A 21,112-nucleotide genomic window follows, 5' to 3' on the forward strand; every position below is an offset into this window, starting at 1 on the left:
AAAATACAATCATTAATCTACTTTGATGTAATCTATTACCAGGAATTCAAATTTAGGTAATAGCATATCCGCTCTATCCAATTTAACTAAATTCATGTATGCATTTTAGTAATTTCTAAAGTCTTATTAAACGCGTTTTGTTAAATGGTTTGGACACAATTATTGTACTCTTTGTTTAGATCTGTTTATTATATTATATCAAAATATCAAATGTATTGTGGTTAATTTATTAATATTTTCTTTTTACTTTAGCAAGAGGAAAAAAAATAACAAATGTTAAATCTCAAGTAAATTTGAATCTGATACCACTTTTCAAATAGAAACAAAAGCATGACACCATTATTTAGATGTTTAAATCAATCTTTTGTGATTAATTAATTCAATATTCATATTTTCTCTGGGTATGTTTTTTCAGATAAATTATTTTATTTATTTTTAAGTTTACACAAAATTTGACATATTAGATCTGATTAGATAATTAAATGACGAATACTTAAAAACTTGTGTTTAGAACTTGGAAATGTTAAAATTGAATGTGTAAATTATCATTTTTGTTTTACTTTTCTAAAAAAGAAAATAAAAATAAAAAGGAGTGGATAAAAAAGAAGTGGCGTGGTGAGTAGTGCGGGAAGGAAGGAGGAGAGTAGGGGCGTTAGCGTCAGAGAGTAAATGTGGTGACGACTTTGGTTGGGTGATATACGCCATCCGGCGTGGGGTTGCGTGCCAGCCGGATTCAAACAAAACTTGCCGATAACATCTATGGCTTGTGTCCCAGCCTAGCCTAGCCTAGCCTAGCCGCTTGCTTGTCTAGCCAAATTGTCAGGTTCAAATTCAATTCAAACATGGACTTGTTAGCTTCAATTCAAACATGGGACTTATTAGCTTCAATTCAAACATGGGATTTGTTAGCTCCATGTTCGTGTTCATGTTCATGCATCCCTCTTTATCATGATAATTGACACCCTATCCTCATTATAATAATTGATACTTTATCTGTCATTCATCACGTGAAGAGAGAGACATACACAGAAATTTATACGACATTATGAAATAATATATGATTAACTAATGTGATAACTAACGTGCTAAGAAAACATAATGCTCTAGTATTGCTTAACTTACTAACATTGATTTCTTTGAACCATAGTTTGTATTATGTACATGGGTTGGATAAACAAATTGTCACTCTTTCCTTTTGTTCTTTAACTCTTAAATACACTTACACAGTTTGAGAACCATAGTCGTTCTTTCCTTCTTTGGACTTGATGGACCAAAACCAGAAACTCCTAGTTTCCATTCCCATTACTCCAAAAGTTCCCATGTCACATTACTTGTCTCATGGGACAACAACCTCATGGCTTCCACAGTTCCAGGCGAACCAGCTCCATAATGCCGATTAAGGTCCTTTAATTCTTGGTTGGACATGGTCTTCTGTGTTGATGTGCTCATCCTGAAATGCTTTCCGGTAAAACGACATTCGGCTTTTCTTCATGCACTTCAAGCTGCTAAGATCTCCACTCAAAAGTTGTACCACCTAAAAACAACATGATTAACATCTCATCTTGTTTTGCATGCTTAATCTTATGAAACTTACCACAAGCTTCATAAGCAACAGCTTTTGGTTTATTGGTTATAGGAAACAAACAGAACATACCTGATTCATACTTGGCCTTCGTATTGAGGACTGTTGTATGCATGCAGAAGCAACCAGCAATACGATATTCATCTGCCGAGTGTTGTACTCATCTCTAAGAGAAGGATCGACTAAGCTTTTAACTTCATTCTTCTTCAGCAAGGGCTTTGCCTGTGAAATACATAAAGAAATTCTGCATTATGAATATCCATTTGTTTTGACTTGTTTGAGAATATTAAACGAATGTGAGCGCCATTTGGTTGCGGACATCCTAATGGGAAAGAAAATTACTAAACAACGTACCCACAAAACAAGGCTTTGCTGAGAGTAATCTAGTGCTCGGCGTCCGGTGACTAGTTCCAACAGCACCACACCATAGGCAAAAACATCAGTTTTTTCATCTACTATGCCGTGCAGTAGGAACTCGGGAGCAAGATAACTGTGAATTGTGATGAATACATATCAGATTAAGGCTAGCTAAAGTATTTGATGGATAATAGAAGAGGAGGCAAGTATAAGGTTTACACACCCAAATGTGCCCTCAAATTTTGATATAGTGTGGTGAGTCCATTTCTCTGGTAGCCATTTTGCAAGACCAAAGTCACAAATCTGTATGAAAGTCATCCCAGCATTATAATTATTTGCGTTATGCGTAAATTGTTAAGAAATAAATAAAAGCAGAAAGAGTACAACAACAAAGGCATTCAAGCTACAGAACATCAAGTTCAAAAGGGTACCTTGGCCTCAAAATCCTCTGTTAGCAAAATATTTGCAGCCTTAATATCTCTGTGGATAATTCTCCTTTGACAGCCCTCATGAAGATATTGTAAACCCCTAGCTGCACCTAATGCAATTTTATACCTGATCCCCCAATCAAGCTTCTCCTTTGAACCTATAAAATAAATCAGTCAGTCAGTAAACAAGATATTCACCAAGGATGAAGATATAGAAGCTGGAACACACTGCTGGTTTTACTTCTTTTTTTATGAACAAGGTGGGAAAAAGCCCCAGCACAAACAAACTAACCTGCTGGTTTTACTTTGTGTTACATTAAAATAGAAGCATAATGGGATGGCATCAAAACTGTGGGCTTACTTACCATAAAGCACAGAAGCTAAGCTCCCTTTTGGAGACAATTCCAGAACCAAGTGCATCCCTCCTTCAACCCCATACCCAATTAACCTGGCAGTATTTGGATGATTCACATGAGCCATGATCCCAATCTCTGCTAAGAAGTCCCCGGTAATCTCTTCCGGTGTTCCCCGGGTTAGCCGTTTGATTGCCACAAGTTGTCCACTTTGGTAGACAGCCCTTGTAAACTTCAGCATAACCCCCCTTTCCAATCTGATTTTCTATAACAAAACAAGAAAAACAACTATTATAATGCATTTATGCAGTGAAATTACTTACTAACTTTTCCAAAATTGGCATTCTGAAAAAGAAAAAGTAAAAGTAAAAGTGAAATTTGAAGCACAGCACAAGTTTACATACCGTGGCTGAAAGACTTGGTGGCAGCCTGGAGCTCATAGAGGGAGAAGTTCTTCCATGGTGACTTGAAAGGGTACATATCATCAATAACTGACTGAAACTTCGGCGTTATAATCCCACGCATACTACTGCTCATTCTTTTTGAGAATTTCATGAGAGGATGCATTGTTGTGGCTCTGGGTTTCTTGGATTTAGTTCTCAATAATTGCACAAGTCCATGCCACCGAGAAGTTGGTTTTGAATTTTGGTGATTTTCAGAGTCCGCAGTTGGCTCTTTGGAAGAGCTTGTTTCAGAATCCGAACTCCTAAAATAGTCCTCAAGAACTCCTTTGGGAGAGTACGTCTCAACATCTTCCTTCATTTTTCAAAGATCACAACCTACCAAACTCCAAAAAAATTTCAATTCACCCAATCCTCTCTGTGCTTTTCTGCATATATATGGCCCATCAAAGCAGAAAGAGTAAGAGGAAACCTAAACAAAAGAGGGATTGCAAGCAACCCATTAAGGAAAGTTTTAAAATTAGAGGAAAACTAGGAAACATATGTATGAAAACCCAGAGAAGATGTGTAACCCAATAAGAGAAACAAAAACTGAAGAAACCCAAAAGAGAGAGAATAATAAACAGAGTTAAGGTATATAAGCTCTATTTTAACATGCAAACACTAATTGAGGCAAACCCACAAACAGAAACTGTGCAAACTTAGATGTCAAAACAGAAACCGAACAAAACTAATACAAGAAGATGAGAAACTGTGAGGTTGAGCATACCACAAAGACTGAAGAGTGAAGGTTCTCTTAATCTTCTCATACACAAACAGAACAATAAAACAGAGGTAGAGAGAGAGAGTGTGCAGAGATTTGGAAGAAGGTGGACTTGGATTCGGAATTACTCTAACCGTTTCAACGATGTCTCCCTTTTCAAGGTTCCCCGGGAAACTATTCACAAATCCTTTTCTTGCATTTTATTGCAAAATTTTGTAAATATATGTGGCAGCAACAGGAGATTCTGTGTCCTACGTCTATGGAGCATATAATAGGATGTGGTCCGCGTGTGGGATTAATTTGGGCAAATATAGCTCCGATTTGGTCTCCTTTAGGATATGCCATGTCGGATAATCCAGCATGTGGGATTTTGACACTTGGATTCACTTAAGCCACAGTTTAGACTACTTTGTTCTAGTTGAGCATTTAACGGTTATTGACGTGGTGGTAATGTTTATCTCTAATTAAAGATGCTAATCAAAAATCATTCTGATAAAATAATAAAATATAAAGTCTTACTCATCGGCGCAGTTTGGGATGTGACACGGCCGTTGATTTTATTGGTAAAATGTTACGAGTAGAATAAGTTTTGGTTTGATTGAGATGTTGAGTATTTTTTTTCTTCACCAAACTTTCTTTCTTTATGGGTTTTTTAAGGCAATGTTTTAACGGTGTCATCCTAAGAAGACCTATATTTTCTAGTTTTTCTAGGTGTACTGTTTTATTGGAAAGTTAATGAAATTTTTCTATTTTAGTTTTTTGAAAAGGAAATATCAATTAAAACAAAAACAAAACGAGCAAGTCTCCGTTGCAAGGCTTATTATGACCAGGAAATCCTTTCTATGATCGGATATTACATATTCGTAGCATAATCTTTCTATTGCTAGAGAAGAAAGCATGGATTCTTGTTAATTAATACCAAAAATTGGTATCCTATTCTAATTCCTAGTGCGAATTGGTAAATTATATATATATATATAAAACTTGTGGTTAGTTTCCATGGTATCGGTTTTTTTTTTTTTGTTCGAATTTCATGGTATCGAATTCTTGTGAACTAGTTATAAAAGTTGACCATGTATGCCTATTATGTATAGTGATGCTGACCTTTGTGTCCAAAGTCAAATCAGTTGAACTTAAAGTTAGGGTAGATGATAGGATTGGTAAACTTACATTTGTTATGGTTGATGTTTGGTGCCTAATATCAATATCAATATAGAATTAGCACACAATCGTAATTAATTATAATGATGATTATTAATACATGCGAAAGCAAGACTGGTCCAATGATGCAGACGTCATAAGGTGGTATATTGGTTTATGTGGAGCATACAATGAGTGAACCTATGGTAATAATCATATAGGCAATTTTCAGAATTGTAATCTTTTGGCAACGTCGATCTTATGAAGAGTATTAAAAAGATCCAATCAAATTGGCCCAAAACCACAGATGCATAATTTCATTTGTTGTGTTTGGTCACCAAAGAAGATTTATTCATATTTGGCACTATAGTGGCTTGTACTTATTTCTATTCCTCTTATCAATAAAATACTATCGCTCTTTATATTTAAAAATAAAAGCATTTAAATTGGATAAATTAAACACAATTTAAGTCATTGGATCCTTTGGATTGGATTGAAAAATTCGCAATCTAATTTACATATAATCAAGCACGGATTGATTAAATTTTATTGGTTTCAAATCAACGAATACCCTTAATCCCGATGCCTCAAAATTATAAAGATCCCTAAAAACAACCACCAAAACAAGTATTTTTTTGCTTTTGTAATCATATGAATGTAATCATAACAAGCACTATGCATGGAATGGAATAAAAACCCTCACACAAGGAATTTTGATTATGTTCATGATTACGGACATTCTTCACTCGCAAATCAAGAAATTGCTCCATATAATCATACCCATCATCAAATAGTTAATACATTTTTAGTTTGTCTTACATCACATATACACACTAGTTTGGTGGTGCAAAAGTCGCTTGTTTCTTAAGTTTATATACCAATCCATGAGTAATATTATTATTTTTAAAAAATAATGTCGAAATGATTCGAGGATACTCAGAATCAGCTTTCAATGTTGTATTCTGGTAGGTGGCGGATTGCAATCCCAGCATAATAAATCTAAGCTTCAGATATTCTAGCTGGTCAACAACTCTCTCATTATTTCTTAGATTAAAAACAATATATCTTATTTCATTCCTTTTCTGTTTTTCCTTTTCCCTTTTTATATTCGGAATTTACACAGAAATATTTACACTTATTCACCAAGCAAAGAAGACTTAAATTAAATTACTGTTCTAATAAATAAATAAATAATATTAAAGTTCTAGACCAAAATAAATTTTAATTCCTCCAAAAAGAGAGGAAAAAAGAAGAAGCCATGATTACATATCCCCTGTATAAGTTGTTACATGTTTCTTGGATGAGAAGGAATTGCATGACAGAGTTTTCTTGTGCAAGTTAGCATAAATTATTTTTGGGATTTTTTAGTGAAATCTCACGCAATATAACTTGTGGGGGGATATGCGGTGCGAGTTTGGTGTTTGTATAATTTGTTTCCATGTGGTGTGGGTTATGGTTTATAACTTTATATATTTATATATGTTGAGGCAATCAGGTCAAGACACGGAATTTTATTTGCCTTTTCTTTTTCCTTTTTTCTAACGAAATGAAACGATTTTGTGATCAATCATTAAATCATTAAATATTATAAAATCAGGTCCACAACACACGCATCATGCCAAAGATGATATTGATTGGTGAGTCAAGTTGTATGTAGTTTGGTTTTCACGATGTTCCTCCTTGCGTTCTACATCAACTAATCAAGAGTTAAATAAGAAGTGAGAGGTGGATTATTTATTTTTTATTTTCTTCTTGCTTTTCAAGTTAAAAAGGAGGCTGAGCTGAAAGCTTCAAACCAAACAGAGCCCCGAATAATTACTTTTTATTGTTTATTTTTATACAAGCGATAATAAAGGAGGGATATGTTTATGCAAGAAAAGATAATTACTTTTTAAACACTTGAGGTACAAGTCCCTTGCTTAAGAATGCTCGCTTTTACACATGAAATCCAACTTTATAGTCCATTATACAGGGCACAAAGTTCAGCTGAAAGGTCTTGTCCACTACCCATGGGCCATGTTATGTTAGCTCGATACAAAGAGGAATTAGGCATGATTATGTTGGGTTAGATATGAAAGTGCAGTTGAAGTTGGGTTTTACAAATCAATTGCTCATCTCTCTCATGCCCAAGAGAGAAGAAACTCTTGATCAAATTGAAGGGTCTAGTAGAATATTTTAAAAATTATATTAAAATAGTCTAGCCGAGCGGCTGTACTCTTAAAATATTATATTTAAGGCGTATAGCCGCACGGCTATACTCTCTGGATATATTCCAATATTTTACAAGTATAGCCGTACGGCCGTAGTCTTAAAATATTATATTTAAACAGTATAGCCGCTCGGTTTGAATATATTCGAATATTTTAAAACTACAGCGGCCCGGTTTCAATTAGAAATCCAGTAATATATCACGTCTCCACTGCTCAAGCAAAAACAAGCCCTGATATTGTGACCAAAAGTACCAATTCAGCATATGCATCTGGAAACTTAAGGTTTACAACCTTGTCCATTCTCTCAAAAGATAATGAGACTAGATACTCTACAATGCAATGTTTCTCAGATATCATAGCTTGTCCTTTGGCGGCGGTTCGACTTCAAGGCACTCTTCATCCCAGTAGTAGGAACTTTAATTTTGATGCAGTGTGAGTCGCGAACCAGTCCTCAAAACAAGGAAAGAACTTAGAAGCATCATTCAAGCAAAATGAAAAAGTAAAAAAAAATAAAACATAGAAGTGTAATAAAATTGAACCATTCTTAGCAATCCAAAAAAGAAGAAACAAATAACCCAGAATGAGAAAATGAAAGAATGTGTGTGCATATCGTGGTCCTCTTTTTGGAAATGAACATGAAGCAATTTCAAGAAGTATAGATAATAGTATAAAATGCAGCATGGGTTTTAAGATGAAAGAAGAATGTTAAATGAATGATTCAATAATTTTAGTTGAGTGGGTTTTATATGAAAATGCAGTTGAAGTTGCGTTTTAGAAATCAATTCCTCATCCCTCTCATGCGCAAGAGAGAAAAAAACACTCTCAAATTGAATTGAAGGGTATAGTAGAATATTTAAAAAATTATATTAAAATAGTATAGCCGCACGGCTATACGCTTAATAGAGGGCATAGCCGGCCGGGCTGTAGCCGAAAATTTATATTATATAGCGGCTGTACCCCTTTAAAGTATAGCGAACGGCTATAAAATATTATATTTAATTGGGAAGGTATGGGTTTTCCTGAATATTTTGAATCTGCCAGGTGCATCCCAATTTACTTCTTCTTTCTGTGCGAAGCACCAGGTGCATCCTTCTTCTTCTTTCTGTGCGAACTTAACAATCATGGAGTTTAGTTTTCTGCAATTATGATATGGGATGCCTGAGTATATAATACTTAGCGTATCTGATATAAATTAGCATGCCTTATCTTATCTTGGCACATCTGATATAAATTAGCTGCAGTAGATGAGTGTCTATTTCAGAGATTTGGCTAAATCAGTTATTCCTTCATGGTGCAGAGAATGTTGGTTTAACTCTCTCCTAAGGATTGCCCCTGAATGGTGTGCTGTTCTGGGCCATTTATATGAGCTGCTTTGTCTAAAATAAGATGGTATCAGTTGAGAGGATAAAACAATTTACAAACATCCCATCAGAAGCAGCATGGGAGATAAAAGACCTGTGTTCCTCCTTCAAATTGGCCTTCCCATGGCAATGTCGAGCTCAAAGACTTGCAGGTAGTTTACCTTCAGTTCTGTTTATATCTTCTGAACAAATAAAGTCAAATCTTACATTCCATGAGCTGCTACACTCTAGCCATTTGTCGTCCCAAATGGTATATTTGTAGTACATCTTCCATGGCTAGTGTAGTGGACGGACAAATGAAGTGGTCTTCATTTCACTAGCGCACCACATTCCTCTGCGAGTGCAAGCTTCGTCTGTCTTCATTTGGAACAAAAAGGAGGCGGCCAGACCCGCCCAGGCTGCCTAGGCGCCTCCTAGACCCACCCTCGCAGCCTAGAACCGCCCAGGCCGCCTTGGCACAGCCTAGAACCACCCAGGACGCCTAGGCGCCACCTAGAACCGCCCAGGCCGCCTAACTCCCTTATAGCATCAGAGTTGTTATCTTAGTGGAGATTTCAATAGCTGAATGACATTTGATGGTTTTTGTAGAGAGAGTCCAATCCAATCCAATCAACGCAGCAGCTGAAACGAAAGAAAAAAAAATTGAAGCTTGAGTTGAGAGAGAGAGAGGCTCAAGACCGAGCCTTTGTAGCTTGGAAGCGGTTATAGAGGAAGCTTCTGTGGCTGCGAGTGCAAGCTTCGCGTTCGTTTTGGAATATATTTAAGAAGTATAGCCGAACGGCTATACAGTTAAAATGTTCGAATATGTTCAAAGCTTATAGCCGCCCGGCTATACCTTGAAAATAATATATTTAAATAGTATAGCCGCACGTCTATACCTTTAAAATATTCGAGTATATTCAGAGACTATATCCTATACCGTTAAAATAATATATTTAAATAGTATAGCCGAGCGGCGATACTATTTAAATATACAATTTTGTCATGTTATTTTAAAATACTACTTTAGCAAATTAGGATAGAGTTATTTCTTCAATTTTTTTTTATTTTTTATACCAGTGATATTGGGGAATGAGAGTTAATTCTTTCCGATACCTCCAATTCTAATGATTTCTAGCTATTAGTCCATTATGTAAGAATAAAAAATGGATTTTATTTATAAGAAATAATACGGGTTAAACCCATAAATACAACAACAAAAAATATGGATCCACCAACAAGATCAGGTTCCAATCTAATGTGATGAAGTGTCGGGATTCAAGAATGAAGGCAACAAATGACATGCTTAACTACACGCGTGTGATCAAATTCCAGGCTTGGGAGGAGCACTTTAATAAGAGAATCCAGGCTTTCCGCGAGTAGGAGTTTAGCTGGCTGACCAAGTTCATGTACTCAATCTCTGCCAATGTTGTGGTTATGTTGTGCACCCCAGTACTTGTATCAACTCTCACATTTGGCACTGCACTCTTATTGGGTGTCCGGATTGATGCCGGCCCGGGACATTGTTCAGAACCACAAGCATCTTCAACATTTTGTTGGATCCCATCAGGACCTTCCCACAATCTATGATTTCAATTTCTCAAGCTATGATATCTATTGGGAGGTTGGACTGTTATATGATGAGTAGGGAATTGGTGGAGGATGCGGCGAAGAGAGACGAGGGCTGTGATAGTAGAACTGCTGTGGAGGTTAAAAATGGCCCATTTAGCTGCGATGATGAAAGCAAAGAAGAGGATTTGAAACACGTAAATTTGAATGTCAATAAAGGGGAGCTAACGGCTATTGTAGGGATAGTGGGATCTGGAAAGTCTTCCCTTCTAGCTTTAATTCTTGGTGAGATGCACAAGTTATCCTTAAAGGTACGATTTGATACCATTAAACCCTTCTCTAGATGTCTCTTATGACATAAAATCCCTCCACTGAACAATAAGTTTATAACCAGGTCATAACTCACTCAAAAAGCTTCAGTTTAATCGAGTACTTGTTGAATTAATAAACTTTTTGAAATAACAGGTACGAGTTTGTGGAACAACTGCCTATGTTGCTCAAACATCATGGATTCAAAATGGGACTACTGAAGAAAATATATTATTTGGTTTGCAAATGGACAGAGATAGATACCAGGAAGTTGTTTGGAGATCAAACTGAGATAGGAGAGCATGGCATCAACCTAAGTGGTGGCCAGAAACAGAGGATACAACTTGCTAGGGTTGTATATCAAAATTGTGACATATATCTTCTCGATGACGTTTTCAGTGCTATTGATGCTCATACTGTATCAGAAATATTTAAGGTAACATTGCATTAAATGAATGATTTACTTTTGATTCCACAGTGATTGAACATTCAAGCTTGTTCTTAAGATAATTGTTTGAACACTTTTTTACTTTCTTAGTCTAAATGTGCTAAGATGGTATAAAAACAATGCAAAGTGACACTCATTGAATTTGATTTGTATGCATAATGTTCTACTGATCATGATTTATACTTCTCTGCAGGAATGTGTGAGGGGAGTGCAAAAACAAGACGGTTTTACTTGTAACTCATCAAGTTGACTTCTTGCATAATGTTGATCTTATTTTGGTAAGATTATAATTGCAGTTTGCACATGTATCCTTCCTACTTATATATTTATTTAAACTTATTACCTCCAAATAATATCAGGTCATGAGAGATGGGATGACAGTACAGGCTGGAAAGTATAATGATTTGCTAAATTCTGGCCTGGATTTCAAACAGCTAGTAGCTGCCCATGAAACCTCCATGGCACTTGCAGAAATGAGCACCACTATTCCCAGCAAAAGTTCCTCCAGTCCTCAAATATCTCCTCAACTCTCTTCGAACCACTGGGAAGCCAATGGTGCAAACAACTCTTTGGACCAACCAAAGTCTGATAACAGGACTTCTAAACTCATCAAAGAAGAGGAGAAAGAAACAGGCAAAGTGAGTTTGCACGTTTACAAAGTTTGTGAGTTAGAATTGCTCACCTTTTCTTTTTCTGTTTAAGCATTTGTTTTTGTCATAGTTGATGAGAGATCCTATTCTTTGTTTAATCTAAATTATATACGTTGTTTTCTTTGCTAATTGATGAGAATTTGTCACCCACCAGCCATCAAACTGATCAGATATTTTCAATTTCTTCCCTTCATTTTGGGTATGACCATTGCCATGTACATCACTGTGCTTGCCATCTTTACCACCATTTCCCAGTCCCCTTTCTCAGCATACAAGTTGGACATCAACACAAAAGAACCCGATTCCATTGGTTCCAATCTCATCAATGTATCGGCTACTCTCTCCGCCATCTCCACATTCCCATGGATCCTGCAAACCCCAAGCAGGCTTTGCAACAATGAAAACCCTGGCTGTCCCGGGACCTGACTCATCAATTTCTCTGCTTCCTCCAATTTCCCTGCACGTCCCAATATGTCCACCATACTTGAATAATGTTGAGGAGACGGTTCAATATGATAGTCTTTCACCATTGACTGAAAGAGGTGACGGCCCATCTCCACCATTCCATTTCTGCTGCATGCTGCTAGTATAGAAAGAAATGTGACTGAATCAGGTCTTACCCCTTCTCTCTCCATCTCCTTGAACAATTCTATCACTGAGTCATAGTCTCCATGCCCAGAATATGCAGATATTATTGCAGTCCAAGCTAACTGACTTTTATGAGGTGTCTCACTGAAAACTCTTTTGGACTCACAAATGCTTCCTCGTTTTGCATACATGTCAAGAAGAGCACCTGCGATAATTGGGCCAGTCACTAATCCAAGTTTGATCAAGGAAGAGTGGCATCATTGGCCATATTTCAGAGAAATATCCTGAGCATCACCAATTGGACTCAAGACACTACCAAATGTGTAATTGTTTGGCTTCGACTCCATAGATGCTACCAAGAATGTTTTTAGTGCATCTTGACAGAGCCCGTTCTGAGCATACCCTGAAATCAAAGCATTCCACGATATGATTTCTCTGCAGTTTCACTCCTCAAAAACGTTGATGGAGTCATGCATGGACTCAAGCTTAGCATACATGGTGATCAAGCTGTTGCAAACATTATGCTTTGATAAAAAGCCAGTCTTTATGCAAAACCCATGAATCATTTCGCCTTCCTCCACCAACATCCTAATTGATATAGCATGGATTAGTCCAACAAATTTAACATAATTTGGATATACTCCATCCAATCTCATCTCATTAAATAGAGAGATGACATCTTCTTCGTCTATTGAAATCATAGTTGTCCAAGACACTACGTTGCGATCATCATGCACTGAAAGATTAATTTTGCATCTTCAGTAACCTCACACTTTGAATATGTCAAGATCAATACATTACAAACTGAAACATGACTTCCATATCCTGATTTAATGGTCAAGCCATGTATTTGTTTCCCCAGTTCTAAATTCATTTCATGTCCACAAGCTGAAACTGCACTAGTAAATGAGACATGATCTAACCCCATCCCTTCTCCCACCATCTCAATAAAGACAATAATCGCCTCAAGGCCATGATTTCCTTCTTGAGAGTAACCTGATAGTATTGCATTCCATGAAACCAGATCCTCATTCGCCATTTCATCAAACACACCCCTAGCTTCTATTAACCGCCTCAACCTCGAATACATACTTATAAGTGCATTTCCAACAAAAACTTCACCATCTAAACCAGACTTAAATATAAGAGAATGCAGTTGTAATCCAAATAGAAAATCTTCATGATCCGCACAAAAAGCAAGAATCGTAGTATAAGTCACTGGATAAAAAACAACTCCATTAAAATTCATCCTATGAGCAAAATTCAATGCACCTTCACTTGTTCGAAACCCTGAAAGAATAGTATTCCAAGAAACTATATCAGTATAGCACATAGTCTCTTATATTTTAGTCTCTTATATCAGAATAGATAAGTAAGGGACCATCAAACTGTCCAGCTTTGGTGTACATGCTCATCAAAGAATTTGAAATCGTAGTATACGAAGCAAACCCAGAAGAAACTGCAAACCCGTGAATTTGGCCTCCGGGTTTGGGGTCCCCTTGACAGCAAGGGTAACGGTAACTTCATCGATGTTATGAGACAAAGGGAGTTGAAGTTGCTTACAGAACATGCCAAGGGCTCTAAGGGTAACGGTAACTTCATCGAGTTCGTTTCTCTGTCTCTTCATTTCACTAGTGCACCACATTCCTCTGCGAGTGCAAGCTTCATCTGTCTTCATTTGGAACAAAAAGGAGGCGGCCAGACCCGCCCAGGCTGCCTGGGAGCCGCCTAGATCCACCCTCGCAGCCTAGAACCGCCCAGGCCTCCTAGCCTTGGCGCAGCCTATAACCGCCCAGGCCGCCTAGGCGCCGCCTATAACCGCCCAGACCGCCTAGGCGCCGCCCAGAACCTCCCAGTCCGCCTAGGCGCCGCCCAGAACCGCCCAGGCCGCCTAACTCCCTTATAGCATCAGAGTTGTTATCTTAGTGGAGATTTCAATAGCTGAATGCCATTTGATGGTTTTTGTAGAGAGAGTCCAATCCAATCCAATCAACGCAGCAGCTGAAACGAAAGAAAAAAAAATCGAAGCTTGAGTTGAGAGAGAGAAAGGCTCAAGACCGAGCCTTTGGAGCTTGGAAGCGGTTATAGAGAAGCATCTGTGGCTGCGAGAGCAAGCTTCGCGTTCGTTTTGGAATATATTTCAGGAGTATAGCCGGACGGCTATACGGTTAAAATATTCGAATATGTTCAAAGCTTATAGCCGAACGGCTATATCTTGAAAATAATATATTTAAATAGTATAGCCGCACGTCTATACCTTTAAAATATTCGAATATATTCAAAGACTATATCCTATACCGTTAAAATAATATATTTAAATAGTATAGCCGCACGTCTATACCGTTAAAATAATATATTTAAATAGTATATTCAAAGACTAATACTATTTAAATATACAATTTTGTCATGTTATTTTAAAATACAACTTTAGCTAATTAGGATGGAGTTATTTCTTCAATTTTTTTTAATTTTTTATACCAGTAATATTGGGGAATGAGAGTTTAAATTCTTTCCGATACCTCCAATTCTAATGATTTCTAGCTATTAGTCCATTAGGTAAAAATAAAAAATGGATTTTATTTATAAGAAATAATACGGGTTAAACCCATAAATACAACAAAAAAAAATATGGATCCACCAACATTTTGAGGATAAAAGAATCTTGAATTTCATAGTATAAAATTGCTTGTGTAATAATTTACTTTCTAAAATGTATCCATCGTAATTATGAACTAAACCCAATGACAAGCTTTTTCTCATCAAAGAAGAGGGGAAAGAAACAGGCAAAGTGAGCTTGCACGTTTACAAAGTTTGTGAGTTAGAATTGCTCACCTTTTCTTTTTCTGTTTAAGCATTTGTTTTTGTCATAGTTGATGAGAGATCCTATTCTTTGTTTAATCTAAATTGTATACGTTGTTTTCTTTGCTAACTGATGAGAATTTATCACCCACCACCAGGCATCAAACTGATCAGATACTCTCAATTTCTTCTCTTCATTTTGGGTATGACCATTGTCATGTACATCACTGTGCTTGCCATCTTTATCGTTGTATGCCAAAATTCGTGGCCAACAGTATTTTTGCTGATTCCACTTATTTGGCTTAATATCTGGTACCGGGTTTTGTATTCTTTTTATCATGCTGTTGGTATTTATCAGTGTAAGAACTATAATGTTGCAATGAATGTGTTCTTCTTGTTTAACAAATGTGTGTTAGACAGGAAAATAAAATATCTAGTTCTATGATCTTTGTCATGAATACTCTTGGTATCAATCCAACTCTTGTTAGACAGATAATATAAATGTTTTGAACTGAAGCACACCCCAATGCAGATATATGAATGTGCTAGACTGGAAATGTAAATTTCTTGTTTGCCTCAATTATATGCTGAGATTTTGCTACTGTTTGGATTTTAGGGTTACTATCTTGCATCATCTCGTGAATTAACTCGACTCAATTCAATCACAAAGGCTCCTGTTATCCATCACTTCTCAGAGAGCATATCCGGAGTTATGACGATCACTCTTGCAGAATGCAGAACATGTTCTCCAAGAAAATGTTAAACGGGTTAACGCTAATTTACGTATGGATTTCCACAACAATGGGTCCAATGAGTGGTTTGGTTTCCATATGGAGATGCTTGGGAGTTTAGTTTTCTGCATTTCCACTGTATTCATGTTCTTGTTGCCAAGCAGTATAATAAAGCCAGGTACATCCTTCTTCTTCTTTTGGTGCAACACTTAACAAGATGTCATATCTAGCACTTGATTCATGGCTAATTATGATATGGGATGCCTGAGTATATAATACTTAGCGTATCTGATATAAATTAGCATCTTATCTTGGCCCATCTGATATAAATTAGCTGCAGTAGATGAGTGTCTATTTCAGAGATTTGGCTAAATCAGTTATTCCTTCATGGTGCAGAGAATGTTGGTTTAACTCTCTCCTACGGATTGCCCCTGAATGGTGTGCTGTTCTGGGCCATTTATATGAGCTGCTTTGTCTAAAATAAGATGGTATCAGTTGAGAGGATAAAACAATTTACAAACATCCCATCAGAAGCAGCATGGGAGATAAAAGACCTGTGTTCCTCCTTCAAATTGGCCTTCCCATGGCAATGTCGAGCTCAAAGACTTGCAGGTAGTTTACCTTCAGTTCTGTTTATATCTTCTGAACAAATAAAGTCAAATCTTACATTCCATGAGCTGCTACACTCTAGCCATTTGTCGTCCCAAATGGTATATTTGTAGTACATCTTCCATGGCTAGTGTAGTGGATGGACAAATAAAGTGGTCTGCATGCAAGTTGTCATTACTTGGTCATCTCCATTACTGTCTCAAGCTAAATAAGCCCTGTTCCTTTTGATGTCGTCCAAATACACCTTTGGTTCTCAAAGGCATTAGTCCAAGCATTCACGGGGGTGAAAAGATTGGTGTTGTGGGTCGAACAGGGAGCGGGAAATCAACTTTGATCCAAGTGTTCTTTAGGCTGGTGGAACCTTCAGGAGGCAAAATTATCATCGATGGGATTGATATAACCACAATAGGGCTTCACAATATCAGGTCTCGCTTCGGGATCATTCCTCAAGAACCTGTCCTTTTTGAAGGAACTGTGGGAAGCAACATTGATCCAGTAGGAATGTATTCAGATGAAGAAATTTGGAAGGTAAAAAACACAATGCTATCTGATTTCCGGATTACATAAGAGAAAGAGAGTAACCCATAGCCTCAAGAAACAATAAGATTGAATTATACAATTTGTTTGTATATGTTTGTCATCATTCACTCACTTAGATGAAACAATGCTGTATGTTTATTCACATGAAATCTTAATTTTCTTGTAGAGCCTTGAACGCTGCCAACTTAAAGATGAGGTAGCGGCAAAACCTGATGAACTCAATTCTTTAGGTATGTGACTCTTCCCATTATATACTCTCTCTCTGGAACTGAACTGCTAGCTAGCATAAGGATTAGGTACTGACTGTTTCCATAAAATTAAGTAGCTGATGACGGCGACAACTGGAGCATGGGGCAAAGACAGCTTTTCTGTTTGGGGCGAGTTATATTGAAGCACAGCCGGCTCTTGTTCATGGACGAGGCCACGGCTTCAGTTGATTCACAGACATCCGAGAGGATTTTGCTGCATGTACAATAATCAGCATTGAAAATTCTCATCTCTCTCTCTCATGCGGAGTTGAAGTTGGGTTTTAGAAATCAATTGCTCATCTCTCTCATGCGCAAGAGAGAAAAAACTCATCAAACTGAAGGGTCTGCTAGAATATTTAAAAATTTGTATAAAAATTTCTAAGCGGTATCGCCGCGCGGCTTTACCTTTATATTGGAATATTTTAAATGTATAGCCGTTCGGCTGTTTTCTGAAAATACTATATTTAAAGATTATAGCCGCCCGGCTATACCTTTCGAATATTTTAAACGTATAGCCGACTAGGCTGTAGTCTGGAATTATTATATTTAACTAGTATAGCCGAACGGCGATCGTTTCAATATATTCGAATATTTTAATTTATTCAAAATATTATATTTAAAGAGTATAGCCGTGCGGTTAAACTGTGCGAAATATATTGAATATTTTATAAGTATAGCCGCGGCGGTACTATGAAAATACTATATTTAAAGGGTATAGCCGGCGGCTATACTCTTTGAATATATTCGAATATTTTAAAAGTATAGCCGGTCGGCCGAACTTCAAAAATTGGCTATACGCTTTAAATATATACGAATTTAAATTGCAGCCAGCTTTCTTCTGTTCCTATTCGAAGTGGGAGTTTCTGAGGAAATTTGAAGTCTTTGGGAAATGGGTTTTTGTGATTGTGAATTTTTGATGTTAATCGAAAACCGATGGATGGGATTTTGAATTTGAAGTGATTGGATTGGTTCTAAGGGCCTCTCATGGGGAGATTTCTTGGCAGGTTCGTGTTGCCTCTGCTGCTGCTAACAGGTATTTAAATGAAAATGCCTTTTGTTCATTTGTTTTTATAACCATGTCATCGTAGTATATGGATTATTTCAAGTGGATGTGTTGCACTTGGCCCGCTGGTCTAGTTTATTGCAACTCAAAAATTTAGCATGCATTTGGATTGGGGTGCTGATTTCCTTGTTGGGTTTTCTTCAGTCATGTTCATATGGTAATTTAGATAAGCTAAGCCTGTATATTGTCTCTATTTCTTCAATGTCAAACCTTAATTAGGTTTGATTGTGTTCATGCAGAAAATGCAACCTAGGAGACAAAAGAAAATGATTTTGGCGTTTATGACACTGCTTCTTGTTATATTGAATGCTGGAAATTTCTCGTATGTTTATAATTGATTTTTACTACTTCTAATTACACTACCAGTGAACATGTTCGGGTTCGATTACTGTAATCCTAGGATTATACTTCTAGGAAGTTTCCTATAGTTATTGTGAGTTGCATGATAGTTGTAAGATCATGTTTATTTATTCTGGAAAGTATAGTCCTCGGTTATTTAGTGGATATTCCGTTTACTGGGAAAAAGATGTATGAGTATTAGTAATTAATATTATCTGGGAAACAGATGTATGAGTATGAGTATTAGCTATATTCGAGGTTTTCAACATGATGGTTTATATCTCCAAGCAAGAAGTCAGAAGTATGGAAAGGTTTGTCTTCTTTATATATACTGACTGTCAGAAGGATGCTTCTGATCATTATCTTACTTGAGCTTGCTTGTCTTGCATTCTATCTGGCTGCTATGAAAACTTTAAAGTCTACAACCTTTTCCATTCTCTCAAATGATAATGAGACTAGATACAAATATCATAGCTCGTCCTTTGGTGGCGGTTCGACTTCAAGGCACTCTTCATCCCAGTAGTAGGGGAACTTTAATTTTGCTGCAGCGTGAGGCACGAACTTCAATTGCTCATCTCTCTCATGCTAGAAATCAATTGTTCATCTCTCTCGTGTGCAAGAGAGAAAATACTCTTAATCAAATTGATGGGTGTGCTAGAATATTTAAAAAATTATCTGCGTATAGCCGAGCGGCTATACCTTTCGTATAATCGAATATTTTAAATGTATAGCCGATCGGCTGTACGCTGAAAATATTATATTTAAAGCGTATCGCCAAGCGGCGATACTTTTTGAATATTTTAAGAGTATAACCGCGCGGCGGTACTCTGAAATTGTTATATTTAAAGATTATAGCCGAGCGGCTATACGTTTCGAATACATTCGAATACCGGCTGTACTCTGAAAATATTATATTTAAAGAGTATAGCCGTTCGGCCATACGTTTCGAATATATACGAATATTTTAACAGTATAGCCGCGCGGCGGTACTCTGAAAATACTTTATTAAATGGTATAGCCGGTCGGCTATACACTTTGTATATATTCGAATATTTTAAAAGTATAGCCGATCGGCTGGACTCCGAAAATACTATATTTAAAGGTATAGCCGCTCGGCTATACGGTTTGAACATATGCCATTTTAAATTGCAGCCAGCTTTCTTCTGTTCCTATTCGAATTGGGAGTTTCTGAGGAAATTCGAAGTCTTTGGGAAATGGGTTTTTGTGATTGTGAATTTGTGATGTTAATCGAAAACCCATTGATGGGGTTTTGAATTTGAAGTGATTGGATTGGTTCTAAGGGCCTCTCATGGGGAGATTTCTTGGCAGGTTTGTGTTGCCTCTGCTGCTGCTAACTGGTATTTAAATGAAAATGCCTTTTGTTCATTTGTTTTAATAACCATGTTATTGTAGTAACAGGATTAAATTCAAGGAAACCATTTCTGGGCAACTCAGTTTTCTTGTAAATTCAGGGGACATGGGACCTCTGAATTCAATGGTGAAGTTGTTGCCACCGTTTGCGGTATCAGTGTTGATGCTTTCTTCAATGAACTTACCTGACGGCATCCAGGTATAACTGTTCGCCCGAATATAACATGCATCAGTAGTGATAAATTTCCTTTACCAGAGAAGCAAGCTACTGGTAATGGCGATATTGAAGATATTGACACAAGGCACGGAGTTCTGTTCTATAAAATTCATGTAAATCTGTTAGATGGTCTGGTTTCTTTGTTTGAACTTTTGTTTATCAATCTGAAGGCTGACGCAAATTGTGAGTTGGAAGTATGGAAATTCTTTCCTTTTGATCCGCTAAAGTCTGTTTCTTTAGATAACTAGTGGATATTCCACCAACTAGGAAAAGATGTATTGAGTATTAGTATTACATGAATATAGTTAGAGACAGCATCTTTTGGCATTTTCAAGGGAAAACGCATTTGAGCAACTCTGTTATTAATTATAATATAAAACGTAAGGAAAATTGCTCCATTTTCCCTTGCTATTCCCTCGTTTAAGTTTTACTCTTTCATTGCTAGAGGCGACGAACTGCTCTGGATGAACTCAACATGCGCAGCATTTTTTAGGAGAATGATGTCATTTGTGTATGTCCTCTAACATATATTACTGGCCTAATCGAATCATGAAAAAAGAAAGGAATAAGTTAAGAACTGATCCAGTGTTGCAAATACTTGCCCTTTTCCAGGCTGAAGTTCGTGGTTTTCAACATGATGGTTTACATCTCCAAGCAAGAAGTCAGAAGTATGGAAAGGTTTGTCTTCTTTTTATGTATTGACTATTAGAAGGATGCTTCTGATCATTATCTTACTTGAACTTGCTTATCTTGCATTCTATTTGGCTGTTATGGGATATTTTCTTCGTCATTTTTGCTTCCCTCAATCAATTTTAATTTGCATTGCTTTCATTGCATCCATCCGATGTGGTCTTATGATTATCCATTGTTTTGTTATTGGTTTTCATTATGATTGTAACCTGCATTGCAGCTTGGAAGGGGTCAATTGCTGACAGTCCCTCCTTATCTGGTGAAAAGACGCAAGCAGCACTTCCATCATTTAGAAAACTATGGTATTGACCTGATAATTGGCTGTAATGGATTCATCTGGGTTGGGGAACATGTTCAAGTGACAGAC

General features: G+C 36.9%; 1 protein-coding gene, 1 long non-coding RNA gene and 2 pseudogenes across 2 annotated transcripts; 2 read left to right on the forward strand and 2 right to left on the reverse strand.

Moving 5' to 3' along the window:
• Positions 1-1,086: 1,086 nt before the first annotated feature.
• LOC103333826 (receptor-like cytosolic serine/threonine-protein kinase RBK2) lies at positions 1,087-4,109 on the reverse strand. Its single transcript, XM_008236720.3, is given in 10 exon segments — positions 1,087-1,423; positions 1,425-1,534; positions 1,655-1,804; positions 1,937-2,072; positions 2,163-2,242; positions 2,371-2,525; positions 2,733-2,934; positions 2,936-2,985; positions 3,125-3,499; positions 3,891-4,109. Coding segments are annotated over 9 exon segments (1,362 nt in total). The 5' UTR covers positions 3,483-3,499; positions 3,891-4,109; the 3' UTR covers positions 1,087-1,302.
• A 4,564-nt stretch (positions 4,110-8,673) lies between these two features.
• LOC103333937 (ABC transporter C family member 4-like) lies at positions 8,674-17,350 on the forward strand (annotated as a pseudogene).
• Positions 11,146-14,218, reverse strand: LOC148916011 (pentatricopeptide repeat-containing protein At4g32430, mitochondrial pseudogene; annotated as a pseudogene).
• Positions 17,351-19,553: 2,203 nt separating the features above from the next.
• Positions 19,554-21,104, forward strand: LOC103333825 (uncharacterized). The gene is made up of 4 exons (XR_016128220.1): positions 19,554-19,796; positions 19,881-20,037; positions 20,668-20,723; positions 20,966-21,104. It is a non-coding gene; the product is annotated as an uncharacterized LOC103333825 (long non-coding RNA).
• The last annotated feature ends 8 nt before the right edge of the window (positions 21,105-21,112 follow it).

Source organism: Prunus mume, linkage group LG6 (assembly GCF_029339155.1).
Source record: "Prunus mume cultivar Tortuosa linkage group LG6, ASM2933915v1, whole genome shotgun sequence".
NCBI classification, from domain to species: Eukaryota; Viridiplantae; Streptophyta; class Magnoliopsida; order Rosales; family Rosaceae; genus Prunus; species Prunus mume.